Here is a 16643-nt window from a genome sequence, read left to right as displayed (position 1 = left end):
AATTTATATTTTCATTGTTAATATAATTGCCAGCATATAATTTTATTATAAAAAGCTATTAAATTCATTGTTTTCACTGAAAACTAAATTGGAATGCTACAAATAATATATAATATAAAAATACATTTTGGAATATTTTCCTCCTACTGCAATTGTTAGTTTTGCCTCCTTACATTTTTTGAAATATATGAATACTAGTAAATATAATTTGCTTGGTTCAAATCTTCAAAGCAATTTTTAATTTGGATTTTATGCAACTTGGAAATATGTCTAAATATTTGCAATGTATTAGGAAAATGATTATATAAATATTTCTGAAAATAAAGCCATACACTATCAGTTTAAAGATTTTTATTCACCAAATCTTAAGCAGGTAATTTTTGACACTCTGTACAACAAATAAAAACTCATTGGCAATGAAATATTACAGGAGAATTTACCAAACACCACACTTACAGGAATTATTTACAGCTTATTAAATCAAAAGCACTAGAAGAAAAAGAATAAATTTGCCTAGTATAAATTTTGACCTTTAAAAATAGGATACCAAAGGAATTCGTAGTGGAACTGATAATGTACATTAAAGTATTAGTGAAATGTTAATCAATGTAATTTGATCTGCAGAAGTCATTCTTAGCCAAAGATAATATATATAACAATACAAATGTCACTTTTTTCCTGCCTCAAAAAATAATTCTCTATAATTATACAACAAAGAATGGGAAAATAATAAATTTGAAATATTAAAAATGTTTACTGAATTCAGCATTTTATTAACCATATTTCAAAATCCACGGCTTACATTTTCAATGATATAAAAGCATATATTCATAAAATGTTGCAAGTATGACTTATAATTAATTAAATATACAAATTGAAAGGGAAAAAAATCCTGAAGGCATCAAAATGTTAAGAATGACTAATCCACAGGTTAGAAGTTTTATTTTTTTAAGTGGTTAAGTGAAATATACACATACTAGAACTAATCTTACACTAACTATCTTGATCCTGTTATGCAAAGGCATTGATGTTTACATTTTCTGCTGTTTATTGCCCAAAAGATAACATATTTTGAAAAGCAATTCTATTTATATTTTTTAATAAAACATTAAAAATCTACTATAAAACAAAATGAAAAGGAAGTTTGTATGAATACTACTAAGACTGAAAGTGTTCACCTATAATTAAGAAATGAATAAAAATAGTTTCTCATAAATTAATTATAAACATAGAAAAACAGCATAATGGGATTAAAAAAGACATTGAAAGAGTTTGCAATGCAATTATTGTAGCATTTTAAAAACCCAAAATACTTCTCATTTAATTCAAATGGAATTAAAATTTGTCGAAAAAACTTCACGGTATGTTAAAAAAATTCTTTCAAAAGTGTTTAGCAAACCGAAAAGTAATATTTTTTGCCAACATTTAAGTTTGGCAAATTGTGATAAAAAGCCAACAGAAATCAATGACCAATTTAGCAGACAAAAAATAAAATGTCCTGAATTAAAAATAAGGTGAGTACGAGAAAATAAAAACACTGTGAAGACAAATAATGAAAATCAGTAAAAGAAATGGTTTTGATCATGTAAAAGGATGAAATACAGTACAGATAATATTATACTGAATGTTAAGAAGTAGAATTCCATTGTATATTACAAATTCACAATATGTTTGGAAAATTAAAATGTTGATATCAATACATTGCACAACTGTGTTTGAATTCATGGTAGAATAGTAAAATTTTCATTACATCAATGTACAATACAAATACTTTATTTGTTTTAAATAAAAAAAATTTAAATAAATATAAGAAAAATAAGAAGACAACATCTACATAAAATCTTTACATTTGTACAAAAACATATAAATACAAATCTAAAAAAATAATAATAACAATCATTTCATAAAATTAAAATGATTAAAAGAATAAAAAAATAAGCTCTTTAAAGAAAGTAAAAAATAATTCTCAAGCTGCTGCTAGAAAACATATGAACAAAATACATATAAAAAATGACTCAAAATAGCAATAATATACTACAGATAATCTTATTTGTTAAAAAATATATTCTAAAAGTTAAGTCACTGGTTTTATTGACATTATCAAGATTACACCTCTTTCTTCCCCAAATGTGCAACAGAATTAGGAATTTTTACTTTACATAAATTGCAAACTAATAATAAGAAGCACAAAACTACAATTTGATTACCAGCTCATGAAAATTGTATAGTTTTCATTGCATAATAATTATTTATATTAAAATTGTGTAGATTTACTATAGATTTATTACAGAAGATTGAATTTTCATACTGCGAAGAATTTCTTTTTATCAAATATTTTTATTACTCTCTGAATTTCTAAATTTGGTGGATTTTTAAATGAATATTTGCTTTTTATTATAGGAATGAATACATTATATTTAAGTTTAAATAACATTTAACTGTTTGTATGCACATAGTGTAGAAAGATTGTAAATATAATGGGCGACACATATTTTGATTTGAAAGCAAAAACAATCCAAATCTGTTAAGTTCATTCAATATGCAAAAAAAGGTTTGAATATGAAAAGAAGTTACAATAGTGATCATAATCTAATATAGGGTGTTTCTTCTCAATTTTGTGGCACATATCATCAACAAGAAAAATGTTAATACACAGGCAAATAACTGACTATACAGTTACTTAAAAGGAGATGCAAACAGGAGATTAAAAAAAAATTGTAATTAGCCTGCTGCCAAATAATTAGATTAGTAAAAATTCAAATTTAATGCATTTAACAATATATTAGCCATGTATTTAAATAAAATATCAGTTGCAATCAATTATACATATCATTGCCCAGTATAATAAGTTAGCTTTTCTTCTGTTCCATTAGATCCAATTTGTTATTACAGTATTTATAAACACTAAAAATCTGTTTAAATTTAATATTGTGTATAAATGTGGATACCACCCAAATGTGAGACAGTTTTCAGTCCTTCAAGATAATTTTAACCTAATGCAAATCAAGCTATTCTATATTACATATGAGTGAGAATACCATAAACAAAGTGAAAAGCTGTTTCTTTTGATTTTGTTAAATAAAAACTATATATCACATAATTACTCAAAATATTAACCTAAAATAAACCATTATTATGGTGATTAAGTTAAAAATGTGTTGAAATATAAATAGACTAATTTATTAAAAGAGGGGTCTCATTATGTACATTGCCTATGGCTGCAAAATACCTAAATCCACCACTGTTTAAATACACTAAAAATCAAATTCAAAGCATTACAAATAGACTAGAAAAAGGTAAAATTAATTTTTTTCTTAGATCAATATTTGTATGAAAATATGTAACAGAACAATTCTTAACATAAGTTCTACATTATAACAAAAATAAAATCTATTAGACATCTTAGATAGCAATAAACAAATAAATTGTAGTTTTTTTTTTCTTAAAAAAATTAATTTTTAGAATTTACATGTTCTTTCTATGAAAATTCCAAAATCACACACCAAAAACTATTTAATCATAGTTATTATTAAAAATATTGGAGAAAAAAAAAAGATTTCTAATTTTTTTTTCCCTTTTGAGATTTATTTTACTACAGAATTTTTTGCCATCTTAATAGTTATCCAATTGACTGAAGTTATACAACTTTTGTTTTATAAATTATTTTTCATATTGTACTTGTATCTTCCATAGTGTTAAACAAAATTATATAATAATTCTTGCATTTTTTTACATTAAAATATTGGATTTTGTTTGAGTAAAATAGGAAATCCTCGGAAAGGTCATAAAATGCCATAATGCAAGGTGAAAAGCAATTTGTTCTATTCTTTAGTGGCACATAATTATTATTTTTAAACAGGATGTGCACATTTAGATATTAAATCTAAATTTTTATGATAGACATATATTAATAAACAAAGAAATTTCATGTTACAAGATGACAAACTACATCTGTTTATGAAACAGAATAAAAAAAAAAATAACAATAACAATAAAACAAAAAAAAAATCAAATAAAATGTAATAAAAATTGGAATATGATCCCCAATATACAGTTGAGCAACAAGAGATCACCTATCCATCACTATTCTGTATGAAATATGAAACAGATTCAAAGGTATCATTTCAAAACAAATTAATTAGTCAAAAGTTATAAGATTAATCCAGAATTATTCAGACATCAAAATTTTATCCATAATCCAGTTTAAAATTTCATCTGCATATATTACTTTTGATGTGAAATTGTCAAATTGAGTGACACTTTGAATTTTGAGGCCTGGAAATAAATATGAAATGATCCCTCAGTTTGGATATAACAATATTATGATCTTTAAATGGGGGGGGGGAGTAAATAAATAAAATTTTTATATTTGAATACAAAAAAGAAACATATATGATATTTATGCTTACAATATTTAATTCACAATATTTAAAAAAAATAATGCAATTTATTTCTTCCATATATTTTATTTTGTTGTTTCTTCTTTTTGTGTGTGTAGAAAGAAAAGGGCTTGAGAATACAAGAAATATGTCTAATTATCATAATCTTTAGAAATTTTTTAATCTCCTAGATAGTTTTTGGTTGCCATATTAGACCCATTCTCTTAGACGACTCATCTTACACAGTAAAAGCTAAATTTTAATTTCTAAGAAAATTCAATTTATTTGTAGAGAAATTTAAAGTTCTACACTTTCAATTATCAGTTAAGGGTTTTCAGATTTTAAACTGAAAAAAAAAACAAAAAAACATTAATAGATTCAAACACATTTCACACAAATGCTTTAAGCAATGAGAAAATTTTTTTACTATTTCAGAAATCAAAGAATTATTTTTAAAATAATGAAAGGTGATTCCCTTCTTACTCAATGTATTTCAAAGTTTTTATGAAATTCCACATCTTAATAAAAATTGAAAATTGTAATTGTAGGATTGTTTAAATTTTTATCTGAAAAAAAAAAGTTAACAAAGCATAAATTCTTATAATAACTACATCATCTCTCTTGATAGTACTGAAAACAAAAATATACAAAAAATTATATTAGAAATTAAGCTTAAAAATAATGTAAAGAAAAATTCTGACTTTTGGAATAAAAAATAACAAATATATCTACAAATTAAACACAAACAAACAAATAAAATATCTAGTCTTGTTTTGTGTCTTTGAGTGCTCTCTTTTCCTTCCTTCTAACTTGCCACTGAACAATAAGTCTGCATCCCAGCATCAGAGCAAACACAATGGAGGGGGCCGTGCGCTCAAATTTGTCTTCAATAATCGTGTGCGTGTAGGAGGCACCCACCATCAGCACCAGAAGGATTATGTTGGCTAGCAGCTTCATGACACCTATTCCATAATGAAGGAAAATAGGAAAAATGATTAAATACTATGCATAAAATTTACATGAAATAAAACAAAAAGACTAGTTAATTATACCTAAAAATCAGCTCTAAAATATTTTTTCTGAAATACAGCTGTTTTTGTAACACATTAACCCTTTAAAAAGATGAATTATCTTGATGCACAAACTTAAGAATCAACATTTTATACAAATTAATTGAACTTTTTATAATTAATAAAATCTCTAAAATCTTAGATATTGTATTCGTAGAACATTAATATGAGTTTAAAAATATACATGAAAAACAGTTAAGATATTTTGGATGTTTATAAGGTTACACAAGTTATCCTAAATTAAATAGAAACAATAATTTTCGCAGCATTATTCTATGCATTAGAAGTTATATAACCATCTACCCAAGATATATCACTATTAGAATAAATTAAATATAAAGCAGTTAATGGTCAGATGGCTTTGAAAGAAACAGAAGTCAGAAACAATATCTTTCTTCCCTAGATATATCTTAAATAAACTCAGTGTGGAGAAATCCAAATTTTATTGGTAGAAGATGTTACAAATCTTGCATTTAAATGGTTATAGAACTGATTATAAATAACAAGGTGTAATTTTGATACTTGATTTATTATTTCATAACTACATCCAAGCATTCTTTTTAATTCTATAATAAAAATGAATTTACTCTTTGAATTTGAGAAAATATTTAATACTCCAAATTAGTTCAACCTGAGAGATCAATAATGGTATGAGAAGCTACCTATAAGGGTGGTTGGTTCTCACTTCACTGGTAGACAATATAATGAGCAAGAGATCAAGTCGCCCTCATTTTGCTAATCGATGATGGGTGGTTACATGAGTTGCTCATAATATGGACTTTAATGTTGATACTAGTGACTGTTTTAAATAGGGAGTAAACTGGGTTAATCAGATTACTTTATAAGGTATGACAGAATTATGGTTAAATAGGTATTAAAGTTACTGCATTTTGATATATGCCCTCCTTGAAATACATATGAAAGTATATAAGAAAGACTAAATTATGATCATGTTTTGTTAGCTGAATTCTTCAAATAAATTATAAAAGCAAGCAGTTAATAATGAAACAAATTATAAATATTAATGGGATTCCATAAAGGAACCCTACTGGAATAAAAAAAAAAATTCTTCATTTTTTCCCTAAAATTACATTATATAAAAGCTAATTTTATTTTTAAAAAATTCGATTAAATTTCTTCTTACCTCAGAATGCTTTCTATTCATCATATTTTATCAGATGACATTTTATTTGTATTCTTCAAAACAAAAATCAAATTATTTTATTCTGGATTACAGAGTATAGCTTTGTCAGATTAATATCTGGTTTTAAGCTACACATAATTATAAATTATGGTAAAATGACGAGAGGATAGTGAGCAGTGAACATTGCAAAATGTAAGCATCCTAGACAAATACATGAAACACTACCATTAGGCTGGACTAACAATATACTATTGGATATTATACTGACAATGGATTCTAAAACCCTCCATGCTTTTGCATATGCATTAGGATGGGTTTAATTCGTCAAAATAGGGGTGAGAGTAAAGATGAAAGAAGAGGATGTTTATGCTTAAAAATTAAATAAACTCAGATTACTCGCAGACGAAACTAAAATAATAAAGTCAGAAACGATTTGATATTCAGACACACATGAAAAAAAAGTATCCAATAGGACAAAAATCAAGGTCAAAGAATTCTGGAAATGCAGTTATGCTCTCCCTTTAATGAGATAGAAACGGCGAAAAGTGCTCGTCTCAGAATTCTGAAACAAACAGTCATCTAGTTATCATGTATATTATACACAAATCATTAGGTTCTAATTACAGTTTCATTCTGGCTCTCATAAAGTCAATATATTATGAAAAAAACTATTCATTTAAATTTTTATCTAAACAAGTTTAGTATTTATCTAGTTATAGCATTTCCCCCAAATTATGATCATGCATTTGAAATTTCTACCATACACAGTTTATCTTACAAGAAATTCAGACTTGAAACACACAATATTTCAAGATTCTGGATATAATAAATGCTAATAGATCATGTATTTTCACAATATGAAGTTAAAATATAAATTTTTTTAAAAAAATTATATGCATCTGTCTAAAGCAAAAACATGAAGACCATTGTATTGTAATGAAAGAGAATTAAAACTCACCAGGGACAAATATAAGGCTGATTCCACATGCCACTTCTAGCCAGCCAACAACCATTCGAAAGTATTTGGATGGTATTTTAAAGCCAAATGTTCTTGCCAAAGGAAATACTTTCGCATACTGCACAAAATTTCTCCTCTACAAATGAGCAAAACAGAAATGCTTAAAACATTACACAAATTATTTCACAACAGAAATGCTGGGTGGATCCTAGCACAGCCCACCTCTTGGCGTCTTTTTGAATTCTCGCCAAATGAGTGGCGATAACGTCGCCAACGTGGCAACCTAGATGGATTTTTTTATTTAATTTTATTTTTTGCTATATTTATTTCATTTTTTATTTATTTATTATTTTATTATTAATTATTTATTTATTATTATTTATTTATTATTATTTATTTATTATTATTTATTTATTTTATTTATTATTATTTATGGCCTTCAAGTATCGTTTTTTAATTGAATAATAATAATAATAATAACAAATATTCAATTAGTAGTCAACTTGGCGTGATTTGAAATAAGTCGCCAATAGGTGGGCCCATCTAGAATTTTACCGCAATGCTTAAAACATTAAAAAAAATTCATAAATTATTTAATATAAGACCCCATTTTTCCAAAAAATTCATAATTTAATAAGCTTTTCAAACATGCTAATGATTTATAATGAATTTTTTATATTAGACAAAAATAATGCAGTTGATTCTAATTGTCATAATTTTGTTACCAGAACAGAGTATAAATGGATCATTTTCATTTAAATGGGGGTCTTTTTGTTACGAAGATAAGTGGCAACATTTTGCAATAATGTCACATTCTAATTCAAAAATATAAATCATTACAATTTAATACTCTAAATCAAGTGGCATGAAAATAAATCATGTTACTTGTATTACATACAAAATATTTCTAGAACTTTTAAATCATTTATCATTAGTAGAGAATTTATGTTTATAATGATTACTTTCCAGCGAATAAAAAGAAAGATTTTGCAAAAGAGAATTTTATCTCAAAATTTTTGAATAATGCAAGTAAATGAGCAATTTTCATTCCTATCTCAGAATAGAAAAAAAATGGAGATTTTCATTGAATATGAATTTCTTAACTGGTCCCTGGAAGAATAAACAGTCTTGGAAACATAATAAATGCTTACAAAAAATTTGATTTAAAATTGTTAATCCTTATAATATAATGAAAGAAAACAACAAGAAAAACTTAACATAACTTATTAGACGATTTACATCTTCAACTTATTCTTAGTTTAACCCTAAATTGTAACTAATATCTATGAAAGTCAAAAACTGCATTATTTAAAAGAACAGAAAGGTTTTCATTGAAAGAAAACAATAAAACAACTATCAAAGTTTCCAGTACACATTCAAATGTATTAAAAACAGGCATATACTAATAATCAATCAAAGAATATAAAGTGATCAATAATATCAAAATATATAAAAGAAAAAATTACTGAGGACACATTATCACAATCAAATGAAAAGAAAACACTACCGGTTTATAATACTTACTATCTCCCTATGCATTTCTTTATTTATTGTGGGGGATATTTTCATCGATCCCACAAGAATAAAAAATAATCCTAGAAAAATAGACAGTGTGCTCAAAACAATCGAACCCATTTTTAAGGAGATACAATCTACCTATTTCTTAAAACGAAACTAATCGCTGCGAAGCGAGCATCTTGCAAATTACGATCGTTGCCAACACTTCGAAAAATATACCTTAACTATAATAAAAATGGATTTTGGGTTCAAGATTATAATTAGCTGTAAAATAAGACCTTTATTTTTTTTCCCCTGTAACAAAAATTCTCACTTATCCATCATTAAATAAAAAATAAATATATATATATGGACTTCATTTAATTTTTTGTCAGTTTACTGTATAAGTTTTATAATCATTAGTCTCTTTTGCAAATGATAATTTTAATAAATTTCTGTAATTTAATTCGATTATCTTTCTACTTTCACTCAAAAGGAATGATTCTCAGCATTTCTTAATTCTAAACTATAGTTAAATGAGGAAAATGATACTTGTGTAGCGGAGTGAGAGGAGCGTGAATAGAACGTGGGACCTTGTGGTTCGCAGCCCAGTAACATGACCAAAATATAAAAGCAATCTCCCGTGTAACACAGCTATTAACTGGCTTATAAGCTATTCACCACACCTGTAGCAATTGCTCAATTTCAAAATTTCTGTATCACTTCAGAAGGTGAAAATTCGACTGAACACAAATTCGAACATGCACAAAGCTCGTTTACACGGCATATCCCCGTCATACCTCTGACTCTGAACACGAAATCACCATGGTCTCTCAAACAATTTTGATATTTATGGAAAAAAACTGAAATATTTGGCATATTTTTTTTTTCAGTTTTCATTAAGTTTTCGATTTTATAATTGAGCACTTGATACAATTATTTTATCTTTTGTAAAGACATCAAAAATTTCAAACTGTATTTTAAGCAGTTCAAAACATGTTAAGCCCAGAAATGGCTCAATGCATTAATTTTAAGATTGAAAAATCATGCAAACCCCCAACACTTTGGACTTGCAAGGTATTAAAGCTTCAGAACTACGCCTATAACTTCGTTCACTTTTTAAAACTATATAAATCATCTGGCATGGATTTCAGTTCAAATCGTATGTTTAAGATCCTACTCCTTTTACTTGTTTCGTTTATTACGTACCTTTTGAATCGTATTTATTCAAGAACAATCACTTCTCCGAATGCTAGATGCCATGGTTGTCTCTATTCCAAAATGAAATCCTTAAATTAACTTAAAGTTAACATCCCATATCACTAGTTAAAAAAACTGGATAAAATGGTCTGAAGCGACAAAATTGGCACTGTGATGATAATGATATCATTAGAGCCGAACAACTTAGTTTTAGAAGAAACTTAAATACAAATCACGAACTGCTTTGAGTTACAGAATTTATTCATCATGGATTTTCGAAGTCTAAAACTGTGAGTGTACTTTTTCCACCGAATACTAATGATAAAATTTACTACTTGATCTCCACGCTCATGCAATTAATTTTTTGGCTCATCTAATCGGAATTATTCATTCTTATCCTATCTCTCGTAACTTAAAGTACGAATAGATGATATTATTCCCCTCCCCCAAATTTATCAGAAGAAGTGGGGAAGATATTTCTATAAATATATAGAAACATTTTAAAATATCTTCATGAAATATTAATAGCTATAAAGAAACTATGCTACTTTAATTTAGGTACGAAACTTTATCTATTTATTTTATCTACTTTAATTTAGGTTAGAAAGGTACGAAAAAATGCAAATTTATATTTTCGATTTGCTATAGCGCAAGAAATTTACAATGGGTGCATACTTAAATAATGAGGAAAAAGTTATTTAAACCAAAAAATATCTTTTGATGGCAACAGTTCAAATAATTCTCCGGCCCAAAATAAATGGAGATTTTACTCTTTCTTAGAAATTTTTTAAAGCTTTCTTCCTGTTTCTTTTAATTTTCTAATGCATAAAATTTGCAAGAGTGTCACACCATAAAAAATCAATTAATTATCTAGAAAATACCTTCAAATCGGGAAAAATCTCACAAAATTTATGAAAAAAATTTATCGAACCAGTTAAATTTAATTAATATTAATATCAATTAAATTTATTTAATTATTTTATTTAATTCCAAATAGGTTTTATAAATGGTGTCTTTAAGATTATAAAATATGTCCATTAAAAATTTTTTAATGTATTTCACTAGTCTAACTGTTTTAAGTCTTACTTGTTGAATCAACCTTATCTGTTGGTTAAAAATCTATCAATTGCAGTTTTTCCTGACATCCGGATACTATCTTTTATCTATCCACAGAATAATCTTGTGTCAGTTGTCTCCCCACCAAAAGCTGAAAACGGTGATGAAAAGTAGCTAACACAATGAATTGAAGCTGATTGTAGTGATCATCCAAAGTAGGTTTAGAATTGAAGAACAGTAACACTTTTTTTCCTGCACGATCAATAGCCAACAAGGTCCAAGTTTTTTCCTAATAAAATTCTTTCTTCGTTTAAATAAAATACAATATTAGATGCAATGTCTTAGGCATTGTTCGGAGACAATGAATTTACCAGGTTCAGTAAAATTATCTCGCTTTTCCGCAATAATTGCCGAAAATATTATTGCACAAAAACAAATTTCGATCCATTTTAAAATTTTAAAAAGGTAGAACTTTTTTACGATTCTAATTTAGTTGTCTCATAATTTTTTTAAAACTTCAACATTAAAAAAAACTGTCTAATTTATAACAGTATATTTATTTTTTTACATAGAAATTAAAACCTTTATCAATGTTTCATAAAATATTCTTCTACTGTTGAAAGCTGCAGAAAAAGGATTCTGTTAATTATTTGTGCAATTTAGGGGAGAAAGGATTGGAAAAATATATAATATAAAAAGGCAGCGTCCAATTTAAAATACATTAAATTGATATTTTGTTTTTAAATAGTTCTATGATGTTTAGCTCCATTAGTTAAGCTTTTCCTTTGCTGAGAAAATGATTTCTTTTTGCAATTTTAATTAATTTAAATATTCAGTGAGATTTTGACACTGATATCCAAAAATATTATACTACAAAGATAATCTTATATCATCTTAAAATTCAAAAAATCATCTTTTTAATAATACTAATTTTTTTCATATACTGTACTTTTGCAAATTTTATGGCAATATAATCTATCGTTGCAAAACTCAATGAAACTCAAATAGTTTCCATTGCTGCAAAAAATATTTCATCCTGTAATTTTTTTTGCCACTGTTCTTAATGATACGGCTTCTGTGTTAGGTACTTTTCTATTTAAAGTATGCTTTTTACTTTAAAAAAGTTTTTGTGCAACAAAAAATAGTTCAGATTTATGTGCGATGACAGAAAATTTAAGATAATACTAGATCAGCTCAGGGAATAGAGCGGTAAAAGACTTCATAAATAAAACTATTTCCATATCTTTTAAAATTTGAAAATACTTTGTTGAGGAAGCCATTAAGTTTAATGTACATAAAATATCTAATTGAAATTATTTGTGATCATTAATTTCAGTAAACCAACTGGTCTCCACGTGCATTTAGTATTATTATTATTAACACCATGCTCAAGGCAAAGTTGACATTTGTTGATCCATGTTGGCGCATGCTCAGTGGAAATAATATTGAAGCATACAGAGGGCGCCACATCTGTGTCTAATTCTCAAGTGTTACAGGTAAATAATGTTGTGTGTGAGTACGGCTGTGAACAATGAAATGAAAATTAAGAAGGAGAAAAAAAACTTAAAAAAAAAACTATTAACACTAAACAATCCATTAATTCAAATGGGGAGAGATGAATAAAATTAAAACTCTCAGCATCATTTACCCACGCGCTACGCCACCATCACTGGAAAAATACGAAATCGAAAACGCTGTATAATAAAGAGAAATAAGTGAAATCAACACTTTTACAGAAAGGGATTTCAGACAGATAAAGCAACTACTTAGGGCTGTTGAATTGGACGATGGGAATTAAAAAGATTCTATTCATCAAATGAATAACTTTGTAAAAAAACTAATTCTATAAATTAAATAATATTAGCATAATATTAACACTATCAAGTATATTTGTTCATGTTCTTGCATTCACTCAGTATAACAGCATTTAAAAACAAATCGTCTGCTTAATTAACACGGTGCACAAACGTCGACGTAATAAGTTCTAATAATTAAATAAAAACTTCCGAATTTTCTTAATTACTAATTTGAATCTTTAAAATGCAGATGAAGTTGAGAATACGTTGGAACGTGAAATTAAATTAAACAATTTATGTAGTGAAGAGGGGAGGGTCTTACAATGTTTAGTATTTAAAGCCGAAAATTGTCTAAATTCATCTCATTCACCTTTCGATGTTATTCATAAATGTTGATAAAATAAACATCAAGACTTATTATTTAATCAGATATTTTGATTGAAGTCAAACTGCATTAGTATAATTGAACATGAGACAATAATAAAAAGAGTCAAACAATTAAAATCAGTCAAAATTCAGCAACCATATGTTTACTCGTTAAGAGGAGCACGTGTTTAAAAATTTGCAAAATTGAATTATAATTTTACAATCTAATAATATTTTGAAATTCCAAAAGTTTTACAATAAAACTAACACATTCAGGAAGGAGCGATCCCAAACGTTTATGCACAAATTTAAAATAAGTTCTATATAATACGTTACATGGCGACATAAATGATTTCGGAATATTTTATATATAAAGGGTTTTATTTATTATTACATTATATATTTAATTTTATTGCATAAAGAGCCGATTCAGTAATGAGGAAATGCGACTAGTTTGGAAATATAAAATAAATTACACAGATAATCATAGATGTGGTGAGAACATTTTTAATCCTCACGCATTTAGGAATGTCAATAATTTGGTTCTGAAACAAAAAACGGTTCTGAAACATTAAATAAATCCGATTTGATGAAGAAATGGCACTTGCGCAAAACTTTTATGACATTCAGCTGCAGATATGATTTCAGTTATCTGTTTTTCCTGAGCGCGCTGAACCATTTTTTTTTTTATCTAATTCGTGTAATCCGATTAACTTCAAATAGCAACAATTGCGGAAACAAAAACATGAGAAGCCCACACTATCTACCTAAATACTTTCTGATACAAAGTTTCAGGTAGAAAAAAATAATTGAAAGGTTTGAACCAAGTGCCCCTTATTATCAATTTGCAACAGTATTAAAGTAGAATTAGCCCACACTCATAATTTCTCTTCCAAACGTGCAGAAGTAAAAGGCAAGCAGGGCTCGGCCTTGACTAACAAGTCCGCACGAAACCTCTTGTTCTGATTTCCAGTTCAGTGAGCAGCTGCTATTTCCGCTTTTTACGTTTTTTTCTCCTCAGTAAATGCAAAGTATCAAAAATGTTTTGTAATCGGCGAAATAAAATAAAATAATTTTATTTGCTATTGAAAGGGAAGGGCAGTACTAAAATATGTTTCGTACAAAGTGTCCTCTTCGCCATTTTATTGGAAACTAGCCACATTTGGCGACCATTTGGTTTAAAGAGGATATTGATTGTTGATGTCTATGGCGCTAGAGCTTTTAACAAATAATTCTCAATGCAGTCAGTCGCGCCATTCTAATTCTATTACGTGGTGCAGTGGTTTTAATGATCTATGATCTAAAACCTATTTTCTAACTCTCAAGAATCAAATATATCACTAAACACAGAATAGTATTTATTGACGAACACGAAAACCTACACAGACACAAAGATATTCACCGTTACATCTCTAATTAGACATTGCAAATCTGAATAGCTATAAATAAATAAAAAAAAAAAAAAAAACGTATAAAAATTCTAGAAAAATTGCTCATGCGCCGGTTTCCAAGGCAACCGCATGCTAGAAAGTGAAATAGCGCCTCTAAGACGGAACATTGATTTGATTATGTTTTTTTTTCGATTAAATTGCTTATGCGTGACTTGATGTTCATTATTTCTCTGACAAAATAATTTTAATTATATTAAAGTAGTATTATTTTAATAGTCTTGCTCCTATTCCATTCCTTGTGTACATAAATCTCCTAACAGACAGGGATAGATTAAGCAAATTTGTGGCCCAATGAAAGAAATACACATATGAATTTGCAAGTTTCGACTTCTCAGATATAATGATTTAAATTATTTCTTCATATTTAAATTCATAGTAATTGTTTTTATTAATAAATAATTTTTTATAACTGATCCGTGATTTTATTACCATTATCACTTGATTAGTTAAATTAACCTTTGTTGAAACCAATCGAGAAATTTATGAAGCTTATATCTGTAATTTTCTTGTATCGATATTTATTTTAAATATTACCGAAATAACTTACCATTCATTGTATAATAGAAAGGTCTTTTCCTAGTAAAATTACTTTAATTATAATTATCGAATAAATAAATATAAAATCCAGCGAATTTTTAAAAAAGTAAAACGATAATTAGTTACATTTTAAATACTGTGATGCGATAAATAAGAATGATAAATATAAAAATAGCAAGATTTAAATAATCTTAGTAGTGTATTTGATGTACTTCCTTTTTTTTATTGTTCATTAAAAATCACAATTAATTATAAAAAGCTTGCTTTTTCCGTTTTTTTTTTAATTAAAGACACGAAATGTATTTAGAATAGGCAATCTATAAAGTATTTAAAAATAAACGAAAGATTGAAAAGAATTCAGATTATTCTGAAATTTGCTCAGAATATGAGCCTCCACTCCAATCCCTAAAAAGAAACCTTAAATTACTTTATTCAAATAATAATCATAAATTAATTCATTTTCAGAAACTAAGAATATTGCCTTTTAAAATGTGTCAAAGAATAATTGAAAAGAACAAGGCAAATGAAATTGAGTTCTGATATATAAATGATATCATCAGTTCTGCCAATTAATAAATAACATGATACTCATATATACTTAGAGAAATTAAAATAATTTATTGGTTAAAATCAACGCAATTTCTTTTGAATTCTTGAAATACTGTGCTAAAAGTAATGCAAAATAATAATGTTTAAAATTATACAAAATGAATATACAACACTTCGAAAATAACCACGAGTTACAAGTGTTTTTAAAATTGATGATAATAAAACTAATTATAAATAAAATTATCAACTTAAATAAATTTTTTCTGGATTTTTCTCCAGAATATTCTTTAATTATGATAAATATGTTAATTCTATTTACTTGTTCTTCATATATTGGGCTTCATTTATAATTTTTTATTCTTTTCAAAACAGAAAATGGTCTTTCTGCTGTTCAGTTTGTAATGGGGAGAGTCAAAAAAATTTCTAAATTATCTCAACAATAGGATATGCTGATGATAGCACTTCTGAAATACACAATTATTTCAATTAGATTACTAAATTTTTCTCTATCGCCTTTTGCAAGCAATATGAAGGGATTCAGTTCTTTGTAAAATATAATAATGTTTACATCACTTTCATGAACAAATGTTAATTTATCAAAACAAGTGTTCTTTTCTTCCCTAAATATATTAATATCAAA

General features: G+C 26.7%; 1 protein-coding gene across 1 annotated transcript; it reads right to left on the bottom strand.

Annotated features, from left to right (window-relative positions):
- Nucleotides 1–341: 341 nt before the first annotated feature.
- Nucleotides 342–9261, bottom strand: LOC129961884 (novel acetylcholine receptor chaperone-like). The gene is made up of 3 exons (XM_056075504.1): nucleotides 9076–9261; nucleotides 7552–7687; nucleotides 342–5341 (listed from the first exon to the last, which is right to left on the bottom strand). The coding sequence occupies exons 1-3, from the start codon at nucleotides 9184–9186 to the stop codon at nucleotides 5142–5144; spliced, it is 447 nt and encodes a 148-aa protein (XP_055931479.1). The 5' UTR covers nucleotides 9187–9261; the 3' UTR covers nucleotides 342–5141.
- Between the last annotated feature and the right edge of the window lie 7382 nt (nucleotides 9262–16643).

The sequence above is a fragment of the Argiope bruennichi genome, chromosome 2, assembly GCF_947563725.1.
Source record: "Argiope bruennichi chromosome 2, qqArgBrue1.1, whole genome shotgun sequence".
Taxonomy (NCBI): Eukaryota; Metazoa; Arthropoda; class Arachnida; order Araneae; family Araneidae; genus Argiope; species Argiope bruennichi.
This window is presented reverse-complemented; position numbering and strand designations above follow the sequence as displayed.

Coding starts and splice junctions, on each gene's coding strand:
- LOC129961884 (XM_056075504.1), bottom strand. CDS start 9,186: ATGGGTTCGATTGTTTTGAGCACACTGTCTATTTTTCTAGGATTATTT. Junction 7,688..9,075: donor AAGAAATGCATAGGGAGATA/GTAAGTATTATA, acceptor GCTCATTTGTAG/AGGAGAAATTTTGTGCAGTA. Junction 5,342..7,551: donor CAGCCTTATATTTGTCCCTG/GTGAGTTTTAAT, acceptor ATTATGGAATAG/GTGTCATGAAGCTGCTAGCC.